The 24,240-nt window shown below is 53.6% G+C and overlaps 9 protein-coding genes across 9 annotated transcripts; 4 read left to right on the top strand and 5 right to left on the bottom strand.

Moving 5' to 3' along the window:
- Positions 1-130: 130 nt before the first annotated feature.
- PG998_011592 (uncharacterized protein) lies at positions 131-2,407 on the top strand (the record flags this gene model as incomplete). The annotated part of the gene is made up of 1 exon (XM_066878408.1): positions 131-2,407. The coding sequence occupies one exon, from the start codon at positions 131-133 to the stop codon at positions 2,405-2,407; it is 2,277 nt and encodes a 758-aa protein (XP_066727462.1).
- A 342-nt stretch (positions 2,408-2,749) lies between these two features.
- PG998_011591 (uncharacterized protein) lies at positions 2,750-4,605 on the bottom strand (the record flags this gene model as incomplete). Its single annotated transcript, XM_066878407.1, has 3 exons — positions 2,750-3,394; positions 3,453-4,216; positions 4,296-4,605. 3 exons carry the CDS (start codon positions 4,603-4,605, stop codon positions 2,750-2,752), a joined length of 1,719 nt encoding a protein of 572 aa, XP_066727461.1.
- A 588-nt stretch (positions 4,606-5,193) lies between these two features.
- On the bottom strand, positions 5,194-6,363 carry PG998_011590 (ankyrin repeat containing protein; the record flags this gene model as incomplete). Its single annotated transcript, XM_066878406.1, has 1 exon — positions 5,194-6,363. One exon carries the CDS (start codon positions 6,361-6,363, stop codon positions 5,194-5,196), a length of 1,170 nt encoding a protein of 389 aa, XP_066727460.1.
- A 1,611-nt stretch (positions 6,364-7,974) lies between these two features.
- Positions 7,975-9,254, top strand: PG998_011589 (Glycine amidinotransferase; the record flags this gene model as incomplete). Its single annotated transcript, XM_066878405.1, has 2 exons — positions 7,975-8,961; positions 9,111-9,254. 2 exons carry the CDS (start codon positions 7,975-7,977, stop codon positions 9,252-9,254), a joined length of 1,131 nt encoding a protein of 376 aa, XP_066727459.1.
- Positions 9,255-9,698: 444 nt separating this feature from the next.
- On the top strand, positions 9,699-10,682 carry PG998_011588 (uncharacterized protein; the record flags this gene model as incomplete). The annotated part of the gene is made up of 1 exon (XM_066878404.1): positions 9,699-10,682. The coding sequence occupies one exon, from the start codon at positions 9,699-9,701 to the stop codon at positions 10,680-10,682; it is 984 nt and encodes a 327-aa protein (XP_066727458.1).
- Positions 10,683-14,367: 3,685 nt separating this feature from the next.
- Positions 14,368-15,291, top strand: PG998_011587 (uncharacterized protein; the record flags this gene model as incomplete). Its single annotated transcript, XM_066878403.1, has 2 exons — positions 14,368-14,774; positions 14,841-15,291. The coding sequence occupies 2 exons, from the start codon at positions 14,368-14,370 to the stop codon at positions 15,289-15,291; spliced, it is 858 nt and encodes a 285-aa protein (XP_066727457.1).
- A 1,333-nt stretch (positions 15,292-16,624) lies between these two features.
- Positions 16,625-17,263, bottom strand: PG998_011586 (uncharacterized protein; the record flags this gene model as incomplete). Its single annotated transcript, XM_066878402.1, has 1 exon — positions 16,625-17,263. One exon carries the CDS (start codon positions 17,261-17,263, stop codon positions 16,625-16,627), a length of 639 nt encoding a protein of 212 aa, XP_066727456.1.
- A 1,562-nt stretch (positions 17,264-18,825) lies between these two features.
- Positions 18,826-19,815, bottom strand: PG998_011585 (uncharacterized protein; the record flags this gene model as incomplete). The annotated part of the gene is made up of 1 exon (XM_066878401.1): positions 18,826-19,815. The coding sequence occupies one exon, from the start codon at positions 19,813-19,815 to the stop codon at positions 18,826-18,828; it is 990 nt and encodes a 329-aa protein (XP_066727455.1).
- Positions 19,816-20,592: 777 nt separating this feature from the next.
- PG998_011584 (glycine dehydrogenase) lies at positions 20,593-23,865 on the bottom strand (the record flags this gene model as incomplete). Its single annotated transcript, XM_066878400.1, has 2 exons — positions 20,593-21,176; positions 21,231-23,865. 2 exons carry the CDS (start codon positions 23,863-23,865, stop codon positions 20,593-20,595), a joined length of 3,219 nt encoding a protein of 1,072 aa, XP_066727454.1.
- Between the last annotated feature and the right edge of the window lie 375 nt (positions 23,866-24,240).

Here is a 24,240-nt window from a genome sequence, read left to right as displayed (position 1 = left end):
CCGAAACCCGGCGGAATATCACAAATATCAACTGCCATCGCACCATGCACCATTTCATCACCCTCCACGCACGTTCATGAGGCTGCCTCGTCCCTCCAATTAGCTAATTCCTGGTCTTTTAATCGCAGATATGCCGTACACCCGGTCTGCTCCGGGCGCAGAGGATGACGCAGCGACTGAAGATGTATCCGCATCTTCGGCGAAGCGGAGGAAGACGCGCAAAGGCACACGGAGCTGTTGGGCCTGCAAGAGGCGGAAGGAGAAGTGCGTCTTTAACCAGACCATACCGACCCAGGATGCAAGCTGCCTGGGATGCCAGCGTCGCGGCACCCGATGCATCAGCCAGGACTCTCCAGAGGATCCGATGTTGCCGCCAGATGGCGCGCGCCAAATGGGGGACAGGTTGGTCAAAGTCGAGAATATTGTCCAGCAATTGCTGAATCGGGTTCGCGACGAAGATGTATCCCCAACCAGCCACGGCAAGCAGCATCGGACCGGCGACATCCTGACTCCAGCCCTGACTACATCAACACATGTCTCTACTGTCGTTTCGGATATTTCCAGTCCTCGGTCTAATGGCCCGCGTCGACTCACGGACCCCAGCGCTGCCTACGTTGAATGTCGACATTCGAGAAGGGAGACCCGGCTCTCGACTCTGTCTCAATGCTTACACAATGCTCTGCCAACGCCTGAAGATAGTGATGTCATCGTCAAAGCTAGCTATCGCGGATTCTACATGTTTAACAAGGCAGTGACGATTTCATACGAAAACCTAAGTCGCCAGGCTGGCTCAGACTGGGTCGAGATTGCAAGGCCCGAACCTCGCGACCATCCCGTCTTGATAGCTAGATACATGTTGCAGCTTACCCATCTACTGCAGCAACTCCAGCTCAAATTTGAGGATCCGGAATTCCACGATCTGCAAGGCCTTTCAGGGCCACCCCAGGACATGATGTATTGTCTGTTTGACACAGCCATCAGCCAGGTATCAACCCAAGACCGGCTGGTAGGCAGCATCGAAGGCTTGGAGTGCATCATGCTCGAAAGCACATTTTATGCCAACGATGGGAAAATGAGACTTAGTTGGACCGCATGCCGCAGAGCATTACATCTTGCTCAGCTGATGGGCCTACACCAATCAAGAAGCCGTTCACGTTATCAAATTCTTGACCCTAATTCTAAGGCCGAACCAAGTGCCTTGTGGGTTCGGATTATCCATCGCGATCGCTCCTTGTCCCTTCACTTGGGACTTCCCCTGGGCTGCGCAGACAAGATGATTGTGAGCGAGCAAATGCTATCGCTGGACACTCCTCTAGGACGCCTCGAGCGCCTCCACTGCGGAATTATGGGCTCACTTCTGGAACACAAAGAAGCCCGGAGCCGGGACTTGAGCCTAGCTCAGGAGTTAGATCAAGAGCTCCAAAGGGCAGCCAGGACCCTTCCCAGCAAGTGGTGGCTAACCCCGAATTTCTCGACGCCGACAAAACATGACGAGAGCAGCTTCTGGGATATCAAGCGTCTCGTGCTGCAAATGTCCCATTATAACCTACTGAATCAGATACACCTTCCCTACATGCTCCGAGCCTCATCTGATTCAGTGTATGAATACTCCAGAATGGCCTGCGTTAACGCATCGCGCGACATCCTTTCTCGATTCATGGTGCTGCAACACTTCAACACTATCGGCTTCTGCTGCCGCACACCCGACTTCCTGGCCCTCATGGCCGCCTTGACGCTGATACTGGCGCACCTGCAAAGCCACCAGGGGCCCTCCCGGGCGAGCAACCCGATGATTCATCAGTACCTCAACGATCGGGGCATGATTGAGCAGGTCCAGGAAAGCATGGCCAAGCTGAGCCGCGCGAGTGGGGACCCGCTGAGCGCGGAGAGCGCCGACCTTTTGCGCCGCTTGCTTGCTATCGAAGCCGAGGCGGCGGACGGACGCAAGGGGCGCGCACAAGGCGTGGATGTAGAGCAGCTACAAAAAGACGAGGAAGGCGTGGATGATGGTGTCGTTCGCGTGGTCATCCCCTACTTTGGTGTGGTCCGGATCGCCCGCGAAGGAACCATCTCCAAGGAAGCCCCTGAACGGCAACCACCGACCGACGAAATCAGTAGCATCAACAAAGAAGGATGGCCGACAACTGCTGGAAGGATTACTGCTGTTCATTCTTCGACAGAGGCTCTTCCAGCAAATTATCCTTCTAGCAATTCTGGCCAATTTATCGAGTCTATCCCTAATGACCAGACATTGTACTCAACGGATTACCCTGTGCAACTAGACCTTCAATCCCAGAACGGCTTTGGCTTTACAGCAGGTCCGGATGATTGGGCCTTCCAGGGCATCGACATGGCATTTTTCGATAGTCTCCTGAGTGGCGACGTAGGTGATGACTTGTTCCAGTGACACAATATATTTAATTTAATGGTCATATTTGTTCATTTGGTGGATAACAGACGACGATTGAACAGAGAATGTGCACGGGTACATAAAAGTCCTTCAAAATACTAACTCATATACCAATAGATAGTTTCCTATTACATGTCATATTTTCCACACCGCCACCGTCAACAACACCACCATCTCCTCTCAACCCAAACCATGCCAATATTACCGCTCTGGTATGCCATCCCACATATAGACTGAGCTCCACTTCGACTCTGCTGAAGTTTCATATGTTGTTGGTTCCTTGTTACATCTTATTCCGTGCTATGATGCAAATTATATTAACTACCTGCTTATTTGGGTTCAAGCGCCAGCAACAGCTGCCTTACCGAAAAGCCTTTCTCGCTTCATGCACAAGGCCGCCAGTATCAGCACAGCGCCAGAAACCGGCACCAGCACCATGGTCATCTGCATGGCATCGGTAATAGCCACGATGGCCTTTTCACGCAGCGGGCCCTCCAGCTTCTCGAACAAGGCGCTCTGCACCCCAGCCATGGCGCCGCGGATCTCCTCGGCCGAGAAGCCGTGGCCCGCGAGGGCTGCCTCGAGGTTCCGCTGGCCGGTGGACTGGTAGATCTGCCCCGCGACGGCGAGCGCGATGACCTGGCCGCCGATCTGCGCGACGTTCTGCATGTTGAGGCCGGCGGCGACGTCCTCGGCCTCCAGCGTCAGCGTGGCGACCGTGTAGCCCATGGTCATGGAGACACCGGTGCCGATGGCGAGGAGGACCGTGAGGCCGTAGATGGTGGCGGTCGAGGTGCCGGGGTCGAGGAAGACCATCAACGGACCGCCGCCGGCCACGACCAAGATGCCGGCGATGAGGTACAGGGCCATGTACACTTTGATGAAGTGGAGAAAGGTGCCCGAGACTAGGTTCACGGCGATGGCGACGACGACGAAGGGGAGCAGGCGCACGGCTGCCATGAGGGCTTCGTCGTTGTTAACGAACTGAGCGCTGCGTGGTTAGTCCCAACCCAAGTAAATCACGACGGGTTATGTCGCTTACCTGGAAATAAATAGGGATATAGTACACCACCACAAAGAGCGTGGTGGTACCAGCGGCCGTTACGATGTAGAGAAGCACCTGGGTGCGATCTCGCAGAAGATGTCCTGGAAAGAGCCGGCGCTCCGGGCTTGTGAAGATGGCGAAGTACTGCTGCAAGACGTAGCAGACCAGGAGAGCCCCGAACACGACGAATATAGCAATGGTATTTCCCGACTTCCACTCCCACTGCCCACCCGCCATAGTGAAAGCCAGCAGGAAGGTGACCCACATGCCCGCCCCCAGAACAAACCCGACCCAATCGATGCGCGCCAGCCGATCGCGGACGCCAACATTGGGCATGGGATGGATAGCGGGAAGGTAGAAGAGGAAGCCCGGGGCGACGACGGCGCCGATACACAGGTTGATGTAGAAGGCCCAGCGCCAGGTGGCGGAGGAGACGGCGAAGGCGCCGCCGATGACGGGGCCCAGGACCGCGCCCCCGCCCCAGGAGACGCCGATCAGCGACATGTACAGGCCGCGCTCCTTGTCCGTCGTCAGCCGGGCGAAGTACTGCAGCGAGCCCAGGTAGATGCCCGAGCCGCCGGCGCCGGCGATGACGCGGCCCACGATCAGGGCGTCCATGGTGGGCGCGGCGCCGCACACGGCCGAGCCGACCTCGAAGAGCAGCGTGGTGGCGATGAGGGTCCACTTGAGGTTGAAGCTTTCGTACAGCTTTCCGAGCAGCAGGATGATGCATACGGATCCCAGTGGAAAGCCGGCGCCGACTATGCGGTAACACCAGTTAGTTGGTACACGTGAAAGTTGAGATGTTGCGATCTTCGATTGGGACCTGATATGACTTACCCCAAGCTAGTTTCTCCACGTGCCCGAGGTCGGCAATGACAGGACCTTGTACGTCTGCGGCAATGGTGGTGTCTAGGCCATAAAGAGCACATGTCATATAGATGGAGAAGCATATGATGATCCAGTGAAATCCCTGTATAGATCGACCTTTGTCGCTTGGCTCTTGTAAAGTTTCCGAGTCGGTCGATTCCTTTCCATTGCTTGGCCGATCCAGATTACCAATAACGTCTATTGAGGATTCCCGAGGTGAGTAGATACTCTGGTCAGTTGGGTGGCCGGTGGTAGTCGGACTAACTTCCGGTGTTGACATATTGACGAATGAATTAGGGAAAGGAGTGTTTTTATGTGAGTTCCGTGCTTGATTTGCCTGTACACCCGTTGCCAAAACACAGAGATCTTATCAATTTTAAGAATTTATAAAAAAAGCATGGAGCATGGAAAGGAAATGAATCGTTTCAATACATTTCTAATCAAGCATAGTCGTGGACCGGTAATCCGGCGGAACAGGCGAAAGCGCGGAGATGCTCTGCTAAGCAGGCCGAAAGTCTCCGCCGGGTAACCGGCGGACGGTTTCCTCTGTGTGCCCTCCCCAATCAGGAACGAAACCCGTAGCCTTGATTTTTCCTGCTCACCGATCCTGCCAAATCTCTCCCAGGAAGGGGCGGGTCGTGATTTGTCTCATTTGGCTCAAAGCCACGCCGTTGCAAATCGCCGACCATGGATTGATAGCCCATACGCGATAGCTTGGTGGCCAGCGAGACACCGTCCCGTATAGTCGCACCACTTTCCAGCAACAGGGTGATCATCTGTGCGTGTTCTAAGTGGTAGGCCCATTGCATGGCATCGCGAAAGCCTCCCGATTCGCCGCCCTTCTTCTCCAGATCGGCCCCGTGGTTGATTAGCGTGCGCATAATGGAAATGTGCCCACCCGCCGCTGCCATACACACCGGGTTTGCCCCCATAGTGCGTGGCTCACATAGTTTGGATCGGCACCTCGCGCCAAAAGCAAGTCGACGACCTCGTCTTGGCCCTTGCGGCAGGCTCGCTCCAGAGCGGATTCGAGCTCTTCGGAGTTCGTTGCATCCACGGGCACACCTCGCGCCAGGAGGTACTCGACCATTTCCACGTTTCCTCGCCCCGCGTGAGATACGAGATCGGCATACCACGGATTGCGCGCGCTGCGCCGCCCAGGCGCCCATGCATTGCTGAGATACTGGTATACCTCCGGGTTCAAGGTGACTCGCCTTGCTTTTGGAAGAGCCTTCTTTACGGCAGAATGCGACCGGGCACTCGACCGGTAAGTCCCATAGCCTTCGTCATCTGGCCCGTTTCCACTTCGTTCAGGAAGGACAAGCTTCATCATCTCAAGGTCGCCTCGCACGGCAGCCCCATAGATGGAATACGGCTCGAGATCTGAGGACGATAACTTGTCAAGAAACAGCTTCAACATGTCAGTGTTCCCGGATTGGGCGGCCACCTGGATAGCGGGTGGTAGTAGGTTATTATGTCTTGTCGGATCACGGCCCTCTGCCAGCAACTCAGAGGCGAGAGGCATCATATCGAAGAGAGCAGCAGCAGCCAGTAGGTTTAGACGCGGCTCTGGTTCTTTCATTCGCCGATATTGGTTCGAGTCGACTGTGCGACCCCAGTTCGTATATAGACCTGGTGCCGTTACCCCGTTGTCCAGGGCGAGCCAGCACAAGGAGTCCACCACACCCCTCAGATCCTTGGACGGGTCTTCAGCAATGACAGCCTGGGCTAGTCTTCGGATCTCGACATATCTGCCGATAGTGGCGTCGTGTTCACCCATGGCGCGATAGACCAGATAGTCGTGCCATAACTTCGCAACACCATGGTCGTTTGAGTTGCGCAAATGAACGGTTTCCCTGCTGTGGCGGAGTTTCACCCTTTCATGGTCGAGTAGATGCGACTCGAATAAGGCTCGGTAATAGATGATCTTGTCGAAGGCCTTGCAAACGAGTCGCAATCTGAGAGCCCTCCTGACGCCACGGCAAAGTGTTGCTTGGAGCAGAATGAGTTCCCAAATTTCGCCCGGAAGACAAAGCATGTCCTCTTCAATTGTTGACGGAGAATTACAGATTTAAAGGGCGTTGATATTGGTATTGCAGGCAATAAGAAGGAGGGGAGAAAGCAATTAGGCAACACCTGTCATCTCATAGGCCTCTGCAATTGAGCTAAGGAGCAGGGCCGTATTCCGAAGTTATTCCGGCACCGCAGCCACAATCAACATCTCGAAAGGGGCAATTTGAATCCTGATATACCATGACCATATAAGTACATCCCAAGAACTGAGCCTTGACTTTGGCGAAAATCGAATCTGTTCTCTGCCTGATCGTTGAGGTCAACTTCTGGGGACCTTCGTCAGCCAATACTTCAACCGTGAAGTCCCGCTGTGATATCTTTTCTCTCCCTCGGTTCTTCTCTATTATTTACAAAATTATATACAAAGTGAACGGGTGTAAAAAAAGTTGTATGTTATGGGATATCTCGCACGCAGGCCGTATGCAACAATAATTGAGGAATGCCAACCTAGTGTTCCTTCCATGTCTTCCTCGTCGAGAAGATCCAAGAGGCGTACATGCGCAACCATAACACGATTCAAACTATGTTTTCGTTGTCTATTATTGGAATAGGTAGTAGCCATGTACTGTACCCGTACGAACATATACTAACAGCTCGATACTGCTTCTAGAGCTCTCTGCTTTTCTCCTTCCACCAACGACTCGCTCTGGTCCTCACATCCTATTCTGCCAAGTTAGTCACTGCGTTGTCGGATGCAGGTTTCAACGCATAACCCAGAGGACATCCCGATAGTCCTGTTATCATTATCAGCAACACCAGTTCTTTGTACAAAGCTTCTGAAAAACGGTTGCCACTGTAACCTACCGTTGGCCATAGATGATTCCAGAGCTATCGAACCTACGTACATAAGCCGCATGCGTCACCGAGTGCTTCGTAACTTCCGATGTTGTGCTTCTAACAATGGCGTGTGATGTTACACGGCTGACTCCTATCCACATGAATCCACCCAGATTGCGGTAAAGCTGTCACACAGAAATCCTGCGGGAGAGAGAATAACCATTCATTGTGCTACTCGAGGTTCCCTTTGGGATAGTGCACCAGTAGAAACTGTTTGTTTTACGTAATTATCGGAGTACAAGGTGGACATAGGTGAGATGCCCGGACGCTAATCACGGCGGGAGCGGAATGAAGATCTGTCGAGAGCCGGAGGTAGTACTACATCAGGGGCGTGTTGCCTTGAAAGTTTCGTAATGCCAGAGCCGAGCCTCGTGATACGGTCGCCGGCCAACCGCTTTACACGAAGTGTATTTCATAATGATTGGTTAAGTCAAGTTACGCTGGCACCTGGATCACATCGCCTCGATGTCGGGTATCAACATGTCTCACATATGCGCCGCGGCTACAGCGAGGGAGGGGTTGGAAGCGGTGAGGAAATCTAGTCTCCTTGGTTTGGCTTGTTCGTTCGAAAGAAAGTCCTGTAGTGATATTTTCGAATATAAACATGATGGACAGGACACTGCTGAAAGAGGGCAACCCGCGCCCAACTCAACCACGCTGCTCAGTAGACGAAACTACTTCTATATTCTTCATCCACACGCTTGACTACATACACGGCTTCGTATTTGACTAGTTCAATATGCCTCACTTTGCAGATGCCAGTCTCGTCAAGGCTGATAATGAATGGTCGCCGTTGCGATCTGTCATTGTCGGTCGTGCGGATCACACATGCTTCCCCTCAGAGCGCGAGAAGGTGATCCGGGCCATCTACCCAAAAGAGCACATCGCCCACTTCAAGCCTGACAACCCTATCGATCCCGAAATCGTGGCCAATGCCAACCAGGAGTTAGATGCGTTAGCAGATCTCCTGGGAAAAGAAGGTATGTTTAGGTTCACCCTCCCTGGCCACAACAAGCACCCCTTTCTGACCCAGCCAAACCCGTGGCCAGGTATCACTGTCTATAGACCGGAGACTGTGGACTGGGAGAAGTTCGGCGGGTACACAGCCGCCATGCCTCGAGATGGCCTGATGACCGTCGGGACGCACCTCATCACGGCGCCCTTCGCCTTCGGATGTCGCAAGCACGAGATCCAGCTGGCCTTTTCCCCGATCCTGGACAAGCTGGCTGAGGATCCCCGCGTGCGCGTCGTGCGCCGGCCCTCGCTGCCCAGCCCGGACACCGTCTATGTCGAAGACGACGACGACGACGCCGGCGGGTCCAAGCCCTCGTCGCCGTGGATCATCAACAACACGCGCCCCGCGTTCGACACGGCCGACTTCATGCGGTTCGGCAAGGTCCTGCTGGGCCAGCACAGCCACGTGACGAACCAAAAGGGCATCGAGTGGCTCCGCCAGTCGCTGCCCGAGGGCTACACCGTCGAGATCATCGAGGGAATCCACGATCCGCACGCCATGCACATCGACGCGACCATCGCGCCCCTCCGCCAGGGGCTCTTGGTCTTCAACCCGAACAAGGTGACCGAGGCGGCGCTGCGCAAGCACGCCGTCCTCCGCGACTGGGAATTGGTGGAGTGCCCTTTCCAGCCGCCGCCACGCACGTGGCCGCCGAGATACATGAGTTCCGGGTGGTTGATGATGAACACGTTGAGTCTTGACTCTGAGCGCGTAGGTGCCCGTCTGTCCCTTTATTCTCCTATCCTCCGCTTTGTTCCTCTATCGTCTCCTTCTGAGCAACGGGGCAGGGTTTTGGCAGCTCCCAGTTCATGGTTCACTGCCACGATTTGTACGGCTGACATGCAATACCACAAACACAGGTGATCTGCGAAGCTACTGATACACAATATATCAACTTCCTCAAGGGTCTCGGTATGAAGCCGATTCCTCTGCCGTTCCAGCATGTTCATAGTCTCGGGGGCTCGTTTCACTGTACCACGGTGGATTTGGTCCGGGAGGATTAATGCAGCAGGATGGCCTTGACCAACGCACGTGCTTCTAGAATCCCAGCGATGGATCTTGAACGACAGATATCTCTGCTCGGGGTGCTACAAGAGGTGTAGCGGTTATGCTGACAGTAGCGAATGAATTTTCCGCAACTGGGAGTTGATGCTGTCGTTTTCTATGGTGTCGCTTGGGTCTATCATGTGCTGCCTTTGTGAATACGAGTCCTATCATGCTTGGCCAATTCGATTGAGATGCCCGTGTTTGTAAAGGAGTGCCATGAGTCACCCGGCCAATTTAGCCAAGCCCCCAAGTGACAGGGGTCAATATTGTTCCACCTCTCACCATATAACCCAACGACAACCGACCGAGTAGCCACTGCTTGAAGTTAATCAAGGATTTCAACTCTTTACTGAACAGCGCTTATATATTAATTTAATACTCGTTTTAGTTTCGTCTCAATCATGGCAAAATCCAAGAACCGATCATCCAGAGCTCAACGCAATGACAACCCGCGCACCAAGCAGTCCAAGAAGCGCAAGCCGGTGTTGTCATGTGCAGCGCGGGACTCCGTTACTTCGATGCCCGAGCTGCTCGAGCTCATCTTCACATTTTCCAGCGTGCGCCAGCTGCTCGTGGCCAACCAACGCGTGTGTAAGCAATGGAGGGACATCATCGCCCAATCGTCGCGACTGCAGAGAATGCTCTTCTTCCTGCCGGAGAAAGCAGATGATGAGAAAGATGGATGCAGGGCAGAGCGACTCATGAATCCGAATCCGCTTCTGCGAGACGCATTCCAGCACTTCTTTTTCCCGGACCACAATCACCAACCATCCTGGGATTTATCAGACCTCCGCGAAAGAGTTTCGCCTCAATTTCGCATGTGGAGGTGGGATGTCGCTGGACTAGCAATCGCCGACATGAAGAATGGCCGCAAGAGGCATTACGCATTCACGCGCGCCGGGGCTAGCTGGCGGTCGATGCTGGTGTCGCAGCCGCCGCCGAAGGAGCTGCTCCTCGTGGGGAGAACCCCTGCGTCCGGATGGCCTTTCAGCCCCGTGATCACTCGGCTGGACGGGCCGGTGCGCATGGGTACGTTGTACGATCTGGCTTACTATGGTTCTCTCCACAGCGAAGTTGTCGTGGCCTGGGAAGCGGACTTGCAAAGCATCTCGAAAATGTGGTCCAACATGTGGCGTGGGTTCTTTCAGCCGTCGAGTCCTGCCATCAAGATATCAAGTAGCTACAACATTGTCCTAATGGGCGGCTATCCGAGGAACCTCTGGAAGCAGCAAAAACAAGTTCCAAGCCAAAAGGACAGCAACTGGGAGCGATCCAATATTGTACACGGAATACGGAGGGTGGGGGAGAAATGGATGTTTCGATGCGAAGAGTATGATGTAGAGGCTATAGATCGGTTGATTGAAGAGGCTCAAACAAAAGCATAGATGAAGGTCTACAGTCAGTTGAAGACAATAGTAAATACACCGAATCCACTTTCGACCACGTTCTAGCCTGTTGAAGTTCAAGACAACTCAATCTCATCCGAGAGCCTTTTCCATCCTCTCAGGTCCTCCTTGCCCACCAAGACGAATACTAGAATGGCGCACGAGACCATGTATAGCACGATAATCCCTGCATAGATCGCAGTAGTCAGTAACATACTGAGGAACAGACGTGTCAAGCTGGGTGCAGCTATGGAGCATAGCATTATCGTGACACGGAGTAGTATCCCCCCTCGACTACGTGGTCGACGATCTAACCACCTGCTAGCCAAAAGTATGATCGATATAACAGCCCCGGTAGGCTGGATACAAAAAATCCAGAGCGCCAACTTGTAGGTCAAGAAGAATGGTGATAAGGGGTCCTTGAATGTATGAGCTATAGGTTTGAAAATGGGGTCATCAGGCCAGATAGGAGGATGTCCGATTGCTAATCCTATTTCGTAAAACGGGGGGAATTTCGAAAATAAGATGAAAAACGTTGCGAACAGGGTCCATAAGCACAATTGCCAGACCATGTCCCTAAAACAGGACATCGTCTCGTAGTGACCCAAGAAGAATGGTCCAAGTCGTGACTCTCGTGATCCCCATCTTGATATCAACTGAGATGTACGCTCTTCGCCGGATCCGGGTAACAAGGGACCTAATACACTGATTGATGACGGTGATAGTCTTTCGACATAGAGAAGCTTCTGCCTTGATAGAGTTTGGTTTAATTCTGTAGGCTCTTCAGGCCATGCAAAATAGTGGTGTGGAGTTGTATCAGGTGATTGACTCGGCTCGTGTGCATCATGTGCACCTGTCGGCGATCCCTTATCCTCTGAAGGAGACCCCAAATTGTCAAGAACGATGAAGACGGGGGCTATAAACATCGCAAGAGGGAACATTTGGCCAAACGACCACTCATTCTCCCCTGGTGGCCCTTCTTCGATACGAAAATTCAGAAGACGGATTGAGCCCCATCCGCAGGCTATGAAAAGCCAGTATATCTGCGATGAAAACCTGATTAGCTTACAAGGTCTAGCGTGTCTGAAAACCCGAGTTTCAACCAGACATGCTTACCTCGAAAGCAGTTGAAGAGAATAAACACATCACCATTTCCAGGAATATCATAAACCCTACTAGAGGCTGCAAGATGGCCATGAAAACGAAGAGGTTGACTCGCAGAGAGAACCCTTGCAGATATAGGCAGAACCATGTTAATAGGTGACGTATAAGCTGCACTATTCGGGTTTTCGCTATCCCAAAAGGCGACTTAGTGGTGATGCGATGCATCTTGCAGAGCCGGATTATGATATTGCTGACAAGGAGGATAGCAGAAGCTATAACATCCGGGTCACTGATATTGAAATCAGGCCGAGGCACGCGCATGTAGCAAGCGGCGTTATAATTATTTTGAAACCCTGTATCAGCGTTTACCATGATCGCTGCCATAAGCATTACGGCCAAACAGCTCATCAGGATGAGGCGTAGCACTCGTCTGACGATGTTGTGTGGTGGCTGATGTCGCCAAATGCTCAGTGCTGCCAGATGGGTGACAGTGGAAAACCAGGCGAGGCGCGTAATCATTCTCCAATGATAGCCCGACATCCCCGTCTGCGACTGGGCGCTGGACCACCCGCATATGAGAAGAGAGAAGCCTGTGAAGAGTTGTAGGTCACTTAGGGCTGTGATTATCTGGGGCAATGAGTGTTAGTGACTCTAGAAGGTAGGCAGGAGAGGTTATGTAGTCTTGCTAACCTGGACAAGGCCTTTTTTGGTGACACGGCCGGATCGACATTTCTCAGACAGACTTGTTAAAATTCCCGCCTGGCCCATCTTTTCAGCACTGCTGCTGAAGAAGGAGCCTATCATATGAGATAATGTATGTTTGGTCTGGTAAAGGCAAACATCAAATGGATTCACCCGAAACCTGACTGGGTCCTCACCACTTTCGCCATCAGGTTGCAAACGAGGGTCGTAGTATATCGCATAGTATACGATAATAAGGCTAACTACAAGCCATGCTGTAATAAGAAAGCTGATGACGATCTTTGATTGTGTTAATGGTTGTGTATATGCGTTATATTGAGTTTAGCGAGGGACTCACACCAATACCTGAGATATCAGGATCAGGCTTGATTTCAATGTCTCTTGAATCTGAAGTATAATTGCATTCTATGCCCTCCGATCGTGCAGCGAGCAGCCCCGGTGTTATAAGCATGTTAGACTTGGAGTATAGACTCGGATCTTGAGGTATGGAGGATGTTGGAGATGTTTACTTATGGAAAGCAAGTATGTGAGAAATACGTCCTGGGATGCTGGCCGTTGGCTTTAGTAGTAGCCATCGCAGCCTGAGCCCTTAAAAATAAACGGCGTATTAAAGGAGGCAATAACGTTAAGTGCCAGAGCCTCATTGCCTACGTTTTCAAATTTTTAAACGACCTGGTGAATCAGCTTCAAGAACCCTCAACCTAGTGCATGATAAGCCCTAGAAGGGGAAAATAATGAAGCAGATCTGTCAATTGCTCGGGAAAAACGGCAATACAATGGCAGACCTCTCTGTCCAGCCAGCGGTGCCTGTTGGGAAATCACGTAAGGTAAGCAAGCCACATGGGCGCAGCAGTGTCCAAAGACAAAGCCGCATCGTTATTCGGGTGACAGAAAAGACCGCTTGGCTTTGGGGCAAATGCAGGAAGCGACTTTTGCCGAGCCCTGAACTGTACTCTGGCGAACGGGCTGCTGTGTCGCACCACCTGTTTAAATATGCAGATGAAGATGCAACTGTTGGCTATTTATGGATGCAGGTTGTCTGTCTACTGCCAATGCAGGTCTCGTAACGCAGCCGATCGCTACGCAATGCTGATTGGGGGGACTGGGGGCGGCCCCTCAAGCACAAAGCTTCTACATGGTGGGCATTACTGAGGCACACCCATCCACGTGTGGCAGCCACACCAATCGACATATGTAGTCAGCGTGGTAATCATAGCCATCAGAATGAAAGCCGCATTTGCATCGCCCGCGTGGGAAGTGGGTTGTCGCAGGAGCCGGAGCAAAAGCCGGAGGAGATCTCGGGCCAGAGGTGGGCGATGTAAACTGGAACAAAGCGCTCGCCTTCAGTGCCTTCAGTGGTGGGGATCGACAACACGCCCGCTAAGGCTTAGGTAGGTTTGATTGCACCGCCCCACGGCTCCCCTAATTTCAAGCATCGGGCTACTGGCCGGGGACCTGGGAGATTTGGAGCTTGTCTGCATATCGCCAAGCGCTGACAACAACAATCCACCCAGCTGAAAAGATGCTGACATTTGTCGCGAGGGGCCTGCATATTCGACGGCTTGATGCAGAAGAAGCAAAAAGTCATGGCATCATGTGGTATAACACGATGGATTCGTCCTTTCCTCTTTCTCAGCACCTCTTCTGCTTCTTCTCTTGCTCTCTTCGGCGCGCGCGACTAGTTCTGCTTTCCTTGCAAGTTGCCAATCTGCCTCACCGTCTCCCGGCGTTGAACGATCATTAGCCGCGGACGCTAAGTAATTGAAAGCACGACGGTGCATGCGCTAGCGAGGCAGTCTTCGTATATTATCAGAGGCCATATATAAGAAGAAAGACAGATCCCGCAGCGTGAGCCAACATCAGCTTCGCCGCCTCAACCATGGAGCACAATCCGCACCCCCAGCACATGGGCGCCGGCCCGACCACCGAGAAGATGCCCGCCGAGACGCACCCCGGCGCCGGCCACGGCCAGTATCAGCAGCACCAGCAGTACCAACAGCAGTATGCGGCGCCGTTCGACCAGCAGCACCAGCAGCAATACCCACAGTTCAACGGCGGCGATCCCCACGCGGCCGGCACGTCGGCGTACGGACCCGGCTCCCAGCACTACGCGAAGGATGAAACGAAGAACCCGAAGAAGTCGGGTGTCATGGGAAAGGGTGTTTGCTTCCTCCTGCTGTTCTTGGTCATCGCGCTGCTGGGCCTGGCCATTGGCCTTGGCGTTGGCTTCGGTCAGAGCCGAGGAAAGGTGCATGACTTGGAGTCGGAATTGGCTGCGGCCAAATCGTGAGTTGTCCCGATTCCCTTTCTTGCCCGCCATGAATAGCCGCTTACCGTGTATTGTTTCCGTAGCTCCGCCTCCCCCACCGTCTTCATCACCGTGACCCCGGCGGCCACGGGCGGCGCCACGCCGACGTCGAGCTCGTCGTCGCCGACGGGCGCGGCGGACCGGTACTCGTGCCTCAGCCAGGGGACCAAGGCCAACAACACGCAGTACACGTCGTCTGCGTCGTCGGCGGAGCAGACCAAGTTCAACGTGTACTGCGGCATGGACTTCGGCGACGGCGACGGCGCCAAGAACCTCGACGTCGTCAACACGACGTCGGTGCCCGACTGCCTCGACGCCTGCGCCCGCACCCGCGACTGCCAGGGCGCCGGCTGGGGCTCCCTGCCCGGCGACGAGGGCGGCTTCCACCACTGCTACATGAAGACCAACCTCTCCAAGAGCCACGGCGCCGACAAGGGCTGGACCTTCGCCGTGCTCGACAGCGTGCCCGTGACGATCTCCCAGCCGTCCCAATGAGATAACGAAGGGGGTCCAGGAGGGCCGAGGATGAACGGGATGAGGGTATGAGCCCAGACTGTGGAGTTGGGGTTTGTGTCCTTAACTGCTGCTTGTAATTTTTAGCATTCTACGTATACATATAGCGTTTTGTAATTTATTAGCGAGTTGCACAAATAGAAAACATGTCACCGGGTAAATGTTACAGCTGACGAATGTCGAGATGCTGCAGAAGTGTTACTCCCCACCCTCTCATCGCAGACCTTTCGAGATAAGGGCCCTGCACATAACTTGTGAAGACATCCTTCGGGATTGATCTTTTGGCATGTCCAACTGTCTATTTGTGGGATGTAGTCGATTCAGTCTGCTATGGCATAAGCCTCCTCAGTGTGTGTTATTGAACATTACTTTCCATCGTATCTGGGGAACAACTCATCAATCTTCCCGTTTTCCCAGCACCGGTTCCAGCGCCTGTGGTGACCACCAATATCGGACCTGTTGGGCATCGATCGATTCAGGTGAGGTGATTGATGTTCCCTGTTGACAAATCCACAACTTCGCTTGTCCCTTCGTAATAATACATCATCTTCATACAGCGTAAGCAAGAGAATCCAGCTTCTCCCATATCCGGCCGGTTTAGAGCTCATCAGTCGACTCATTACAAGCGAGGGAAGCATGCAAGCCTTTTTGCTATACTTCTCACGGACGACCTGGTCACATAGACCTGCCATCTGCTAAAAGAAGAAATCGGGTTTAAAACCAGCGTCTCTGAGCTGTTCGGCGATGACGTCTAGTCCTCCAGCATCAACGACTACACGTAGTAATTAAGCACATGCTTCACGATAACTTCTGTCAGGACGTACCTTTCCACGCCAAATGCTCCATGACTGTGTCCAGAGTAAACTGAGTTCCATCCAAGGAAGCATGGCCATTTTGAGCGTCGTACATAAACAGTTTCGGGTTTTCAACCGGGTTGATACCATTTCGGGGTCGGGTTTTGAGGAAACGATCCGGGCAACGAAGAACATGGAAATCCCCATTGATCATGACGGGAACTTCACCGAGAACCAGATCGCCCAAGGGAATGGTCTTGTTGCTATTTGGGGTTCCCTACAACGAGGTCAGCTCCCTAGGTTTCTTCTTGGGTACACAGTGCTGTATGTTATAAAAGGACGGACTAACCCTGATTCGAGGACGCTTGTTGTCCTGTTTTACATCAAAGGTAACCTTCCCAGGAAGGCTGTGTTTCTTCGTGTCCGTAGTTACCGTTGGCTTTGCTGCTGGCTTTGCTGCTGGTTTTTTGATCGGATTCGTAGCTCGCTTTACAGCTGGCTTTACAGGCAGGTTTCCTGGTTTAGTCTTGGGAGTATCGGTGGTGGTGATAGGCTCTGTCTTGGTGGGGGGTGTCACCAGTAGAGATATTAGGATGGAGTGGCAGATTGGCCACGAGTGCTGGAGCGGGAGGCTTGGGCCGATGTCCGTCAGCGGAAGCATCAGCGGGGTTTACCGAAGGTGTCGAAGTTAGCGAGGCTTGCGACGGAACAGCCTTGTTGTCGGAGACAGTCTTTGCATCTGGCGCGGGCGGGATCTTGATCAACCCCCTCACCTTTGCCTTAAAGTCTGTTACCGATTCTCGGACTTTGCCATGGGAGGCAATACCTGGACATGGTTGAGACTCAAGGTAGACTTTGGCGGCTTCGATCTCATGCTCTGAACGTCCCAACCCTCGCAAATCATCTTCAGCGTCAATTATATCAAGGGTCATGAAGGATCCGACATTGGCCAACTCTTTGCGAACAGTGTAGCACATATCTTCAATTGCCTCAGTGATTTTGACGTTGGCATTTGTCACAATTTTGTCTCTGCTCTTCAAAACTTGCAGCAAAATGTAATTGAACTCGCAGGCATCAAAGTAGTCCGCCCGGTTGTTGTAGATGGTCAGGTCAAGCGGTAGTTGCACCACCGCGCTGTTAGGCGGCTGGTTGGCGCTCATTCTGCGATTGAATGAGTAGGTAGCATAAGTTAGCGCAAGACAGAAACTGATCAGTCAAAGGCCTGTTGGAATATGAAAGAATTAGAAGATGCTGTGGTACTCTTGGGGGTTGGTCATACTTGCCTTCTTCTTGATCTTGTCCTCTGTCTCGATGCGCGAAGTTGGCCAACGTCAAATCGATGTTGCTTTGCAGGTACTGGTTTGGAAAATAATGCCGGTTTGAGTAGCAGGTTGAAGGAATGGAATATGATAGTACATTGGCCGTTCCCAGCTTAGGGAGACTGAAAGTGAGAAATGCCCGGAGAATGTGTGCATTATTATGTCTACGGGGCTCTAGGCGTTCAGTCCATGATCCACGATTTATAGGCTCACTAAGTTGATGCAACCCATATTATACTCACCTCCTACTCACCAGATGCTTGCACATTTTGGATTTGATATCAGAGATAATGTGTTCGACCAGGTTGTTAAATAACTACAGAGTAACGCAGAATACTGTCCCTGTATCGTTTGCCCACTCAGGTGTGTCAGTGTCTTTCTGTAGTAGCTCCGTGATATTCCCGTGTGCGTCAAATGGGAAAACTTGAAGTTTGTCGATGGTTTTAATTGTCTTGTTTAGTGAGCCGTGGATTTGGGTTTGCAGTGTAATGAAATCTGTTCGATATTGATATCCCAGGGCACAATTTCCTCCGTGAGCAACTTCGGACAAAATTGACAGAAGATTGCATGAAGGTAATTATCGTAATCATCACAACTGTATCTACAATTTCGCCCAATATTGCACTCCACGCGAGGGTACTGCTTCGTATGTCTCTGCCATATATACCAACCAGGCCATACGTGTCCCTGATCTCATCTCTTGTTCTTTCTACCCCATGAATTTCGCGTTGACCCTGGCGTTGAGGCGACGAAAGAGCTCTAGGTATCTCACGAGATCCATCTGCCCATATCTCAACCAAGGTGTGGTTGCTATTGGCCCCAATGCTGCCGTCCGTGATGGGGTCAATCAGGGGCTGGCACCATGGGTGCCATCTGTCGACCCAGTACAAGACGCACATGCAACTGAGAAGCCCCAGTGGCTCAATACAAACGGTGATGTCTATTAGTATGCCGGATCTTATCAAGTCACCTCCCAGAAGCAGACTAGTAAGCATTTTGCTCGTCCCGGGCTCGGTCGTGTTTATCGAGACGTCGTCGGTTTTGGCTTGGTGTCACTCGTTATGCCACAGGGCGCAAATGAATGAAACCAAAATGATAGTTGGATTAGATTGCTTTCACCTTACATATCTACATGTATCCAGCCAAAGCCCATGTACTTGCTAAGTATTCTAAGTTTCCACTCCTGCTGTCTGTTTGTTTCTCTAGGTACCCCTAACAAGCCAGCAATAATGTCTACTTTCTTTCGCCCCGTCTAATTTGATGCCCTCATATCTCCATACTCCAAACCTATACGTAGCTAGACACTTACGAGCCCAGCGGTTGACACCCCCGACCCAGTCTCTCACCCATCCGAAATGCACCTACCTTCTCCCTATTAGCCGTGCCCAATAACATAACCCCCCTCACCCGTACCGCCGCCACTGCGGCGGCGCATGCCCCACAACCCCGGCCCCCTCGACGGGCAAGGGCGGCGCCGGCGCCTCGGCGGGCCCCGGCAGGATCTCGCGCAAGCAGTCGTTGATGTCGAGCCCCTGGGCGCGCGCGGGCTCCCACTGGCGCGGGTAGCCGAGGCTGCACTCCTCGAAGCGCGTGCCGTCGCGCCAGTCGGTGCGCGGCACGTGCAAGTGCCCGCTGACGACGGCCTTGGCGCGGAACCGCGTGTGCCAGTCGGCCGTCCGCTTGGTGCCGCACCAGAGCGTGAAGCGCGGGACGCGCGGGATGTAGATGAGGTCCTCGCGCAGGGGCCAGTGGTTCGCGATGACCACGGAGAGAGGCTTCTGGGCTGGTTGTTGGCCGTTGGTGGCCGTTGTGGTTGTGGTCTGCTTGGCTTCGTAGGCCGCGATGGCTTCCTCGAGCCGCCGCTCCGTCTCGGTTACCAGGGCGTCGCACCACGCCTCGCGCGACGGGTACGGGTCCGGGTGCAGCAGGAATTCGTCCGTAGCCACCGTGTCGGCCTCCTCGGCCCACTTGAGGGCGTTCTCGCGGGTCACGTGCGGCGGGCGGAAGCTGTAATCGTAGAGGGTGAAGACGGGCGCGATCAGCACGGGGCCTCCGGTGCCGTCGCCATAGTCGCAGCCCTCCCAGACGGTGTAGGGGTCCTCGGGGGTCTTGACGCCGAAGCGGGCGGCGACGTCGAGGCACTCCTGGTACTTGTCGCGCCCCCGCTTCGTCGTCTGCGTCGTCAGCGTGTACAGCTCGTGGTTGCCCGGGCACCAGAAGACGTGGGCGAAGTGGCGCGTGGCCGCCCCGAAGGCCAGCTCCAGGTGCTCGACCGTCTCGCCGATGTCGCCCACCAGGATCAGCCCGTCGTCCGGGTGCGGGCGCAGGTTGGCTAGCTCCTCCCGGTTCACCTTGTGGCCCAGGTGGAGATCGCCAATGGCGTACAACTTCATGACGCCGGATGGGGGGCCCACGTGAAATCTTCCCGCCGACGGAGTATAAGTATGAGTCCAAAGAAGTCAGAAAATGAGGCTACTGGTGTGTTTTCTACTTTGCTTTTCTTCTTTGCTCGGAAATGTCGGGAGAACTCTCAGTCAGCTTCGGAGTTGGATTAGGCTTTGGATTTGGCTGAAGCTGACAGCGGATTCGCGTCTTGGCTTTCCCCCCAAATCCCAATGGCCCGTAGCGCGCTAGGCGTAGCCCTGGATGGCTGGCCCGTAGTGGGGGTCGTCTGAACTCGCAGCCTTGATTGGGTGTCATTGTGAGACCGGATCATGCCGGACTTGTCTCTGTGACAAATAATGGGCAGGACCTGTTCATTGCAAGTATCACCAGACTCTATTCAAGAGGAGAGCCCGTCCATAGACTGCAGTCATATCAATGTCAACGCATATGAATTAGCAGTTTGCTGAATATCTATCTATCAAACCTGAACGCCGCGTCAGTCCAGTTAAATGGACGTAGATGAACCCTCCCCCTTCCTGTTAAAACAGATAGAACCCCTTTATATGTGTTACATAGATGAATATGCAGCACCCGCCGTAAAACTCATGACGGGAGAAGAGCAAAATATGGTTGAAAACTCCATCTCGCGCCTGTGTATCTCTCCTTTGATTTCTTTCCCGGGAAGTTGATGAAAACTCCGCCCACCCGCTTCCTTTGGTGGGGTATGTAATTCTCGCGTAAGTTGAAATGCGTGATGTCTGGTATATGTGTCGGTCTCTCCTGGCTCAGTTCTCGTCCGTCGTGTCCTCGACCGGAGGGCAAGTGCAGAAGAGGTTGAGGTCGCCGTAGGTATCATCGATCCTGCCCACGCTGGGCCAGAACTTCTTCTCCCGCAGCCACGGCAGCGGATACGTCGCCTTCTGTCGGGTGTAGCTTCGCTCCCACTTGCCCTCGCCGTCACCGTCGATGATGTCCTGTACGGGATGGGGCGAGTTCTTGAGCACGTTACTCTCGCGTGGGACCTTGCCGTCCTCTACCTCCTTGATCTCGGCGCGGATGCTGATGAGGGCTTCGATGAAGCGGTCGAGCTCCTCCTTGGACTCGGACTCCGTGGGCTCGATCATAAGCGTGCCTGCGACCGGCCAGCTCATCGTGGGTGCGTGGAAACCGTAATCCTGCAGACGCTTGGCGATATCGATGGCCTCGACACCGGCACTCTTGCTAAATGGACGAATGTCCAGGATAAACTCGTGAGCGCACCGGCCCTTGTCATTGGTGTACAGAATGGAGTAGTGGGGCTTAAGACGAGAGAGCAGATAGTTTGCGTTAAGCAGACCGATTTTGGTAGCGTGGGTCAAGCCATCGGACCCTGTTGAGAACAGTTAGCATTTGCAGGGTTGGTAGATGTATACATGTCACTTACCCATAAGCGTGTTGTATGCCCAGCTGATGAGGTTGATGCTCGCACTGCCGTAGTTGGCGCTGCTGACGGGGTAGGGCCCCTTTTCTTGCAGGGCTGAGCCAGGCAGATGCTCAGACAAGTGCTGCTTAACACAGATAGGGCCGACACCAGGGCCACCTCCGCCGTGGGGAATGCAGAAGGTCTTGTGCAGGTTGAGATGGCAGACATCAGCGCCGATCTCACCTGGTGAGCACAGTCCAATCTGGGCATTCATGTTGGCTCCGTCCATGTAGACTTGGCCACCGTGCTTGTGTACCAGCTCGCAGACCCGCTTGATCTCGGGCTCGAATACGCCGTAGGTACTAGGGTAGGTAACCATAATGGCGCCCAGCTCATCTTGGTGCTTCTTGCATTTGGTCTCGAGATCTTGCAGGTCCAGGTTGCCTGTCTTAGGGTCACATTTGATAGGGACAACTCGCATACCCGCCATGGCAGCTGACGCAGGGTTGGTGCCGTGTGCTGATACAGGAATCAGGCAAATGTCGCGCTTCTTGTCTCCCTTTCCATGCTTCTTGAGGTAGGACCTAATAGTTCGCAGACCGGCAAATTCACCTTGGGCCCCAGAGTTGGGTTGAAGAGACACATCTTGCATTCCGGTGATGCTGGCCAGCTGGTTTTTGAACCAGCTGAAGAGTTCGGTGTAATGCTTCGAGTCAGGGGCAGAGCTGTGAGGGTGCAGCGTCGAGAAGGCCTCATCCGTGATCAGGGACATCTCCGTTGTGCCGTTGAGCTTCATGGTGCAAGAGCCGAGCGGGATCATAGAATGGACGAGCGACAGATCCTTGGACTGTAAGTGGTAGATGTAACGCAATAACTCCGTCTCCGAATGATGCGTGTTGAAAACTGGATGCGTCAGGAAGCTCGAGGTTCGGCGTACAGCATCGGGGATGTCCAACGAGGTGGAGTTCTGCGATAGAACCTTGTCGACAAGTCCCGTACCGTTGGCCTCTTGTCCCTGTGCCCTCTGGATAATTTCGACCAGCGAAACCAGCACAGACTTGGAGGTAGTCTCGTCAATGCTGATGCCAATCTGCGAGGATCCAATATTGCGGAACTGGAAGCCATTCTCATTCGCCAACTTGTGAAGAGACTGCTGCTTCTCGTTAGATCCCGCATCAATTACGACAGTATCGAAAAGCACAGCTCCATTGCTGCCTGTGGCGCTCTTGATCGTCTTCAGTCCACATGATTCAGCAGCCTCTTGAATAACCCGTGCGCCCCGGACGGTCCGCTCGGCAATGGCCTTGAGGCCCTCGGGTCCGTGATAAACGGCGTAAAGGGCGCTCATGTTGGCCAACAGCGCCTGCGATGTGCACACGTTACTCGTAGCCTTTTCTCTTCGGATGTGCTGCTCTCTCGTTTGCAGGGCAAGTCGGTAGGCGTTGTTGCCGAGTCGGTCCTTGGACAGGCCCACCAGTCTTCCCGGGATCTTCCGCTTGTTCTTCTCTGTCACGGCGAAGAAGGCAGCATGAGGACCGCCGAAACCCATAGGTACACCAAGTCGCTGAGCGCTGCCGAAGGCAATATCAGCACCCCACTCTCCGGGCGGCTTCAACATGGTCAAGGCAAGCAGATCGGTAGCACAGCTCAGCAGAGAACCCTGCGAGTGAACCACGTCGGCCAGCTCCTTGAAGTTTGCCACATCGCCGAAAGTGTCGGGATATTGCACCATGACACCGACCAAGTCGTCTCCAAGCTCCTTGATCTTAGCCATGCCCTCCTCGCTGGTAATGTTGGGGACCTGCATAATGCGAATTCCGAAACCCTCAGCACGGCCATGGAGAACACGAACAGTGTGTGCGTGCACGGTATCGGACACGACAAATGTCTTTCCCTCCCTCTTCACTCTCGATGTCGGCAAAACGTTCATCGACATGGTCATGGCCTCGGCAGCCGCCGTGCCCTCGTCCAGCAGACTAGCATTGGCAATAGGCAATGCAGTCAGATCACAGACCATAGTCTGGAAGTTCACCAAAGACTCCAGACGACCCTGGCTGATCTCGGGCTGGTAGGGGGTGTAGCTGGTGTACCATGCTGGGTTTTCCAGGACGTTCCGCTTGATAACGCCAGGGGTAAGGGTGCCGTAGTATCCAGCACCGATGAAGCTAGTTAGTGGTTTCCAGTCCTTCTTGAGAGTGTTGAACTTCTGCACAAGCTCCGACTCGGTAAAAACGTCCTTGGACGATTCAATTGACACCTTCATGTCCTGCTGGGTGAGGATGTTGGCCGGGATGACCTCCTTGATGAAGTCATCTAGTGAGGCGGGCGCCGGCGATAACGCCTTGAGCATCTTGGCGGTATCAGCATCGTCGGGACCGATGTGGCGACGGGCAAAAGTGTCCAAGGCGGCGTATGAGGCATTAGCCGCAGCCGAATGCGGGACATCGTTAACATCGACATCAGCTGCAGGCGCCGCACTTTGGGTGAAGGCACGCAGGCTCAGCTTCGATAGCTGAGTAGGGCAGCGGCGACATAACCGGGCGTTGTTGTTGGCCAATGAGGCACGTGGGCCTGAGAGCAAAGACACTGACGGGGTCCTAGTTTGGGTGGCCAATTGGCCCAGGCGGCGCTGGATGGCCCTCGCTGGGCTGGCCATGTTGGAAGGGATTCCCTGAAGACAGACTCAACAGTCAGGGTATATGTTTGTTGGGCAAGAAAAGAACCGGATGTGAGGGAAAAGATAAAGAATGAAAGGATGTAAGATCTGGTTATCGTCAATTGGTTTTTCAAACAGGAAAAACGTGGCATCGGGTTGAGAAGAGGTTCGTTATCGGAATGGGATCCTCGTACCTTTTGGTGGTGGGTGCCCTTACCCCGGAGCTTGAAGGGGCAGCGGGTTTCCAATGTTAGTTATCGAGGGGTCACAGATGATGGTTGAGCCGAAGCGAGGACGTAATAGAAATCTAGTTTCTGGGGGAGGCGGCGCCTTAAGCCGAACAACGCCGACAAACGGGATACCCAAAGCAGACAG

Source organism: Apiospora kogelbergensis, assembly GCF_038363985.1.
Source record: "Apiospora kogelbergensis strain CBS 113332 chromosome Unknown utg000007l_segment0_segment0, whole genome shotgun sequence".
Lineage (NCBI taxonomy): Eukaryota > Fungi > Ascomycota > Sordariomycetes > Amphisphaeriales > Apiosporaceae > Apiospora > Apiospora kogelbergensis.
This window is presented reverse-complemented; position numbering and strand designations above follow the sequence as displayed.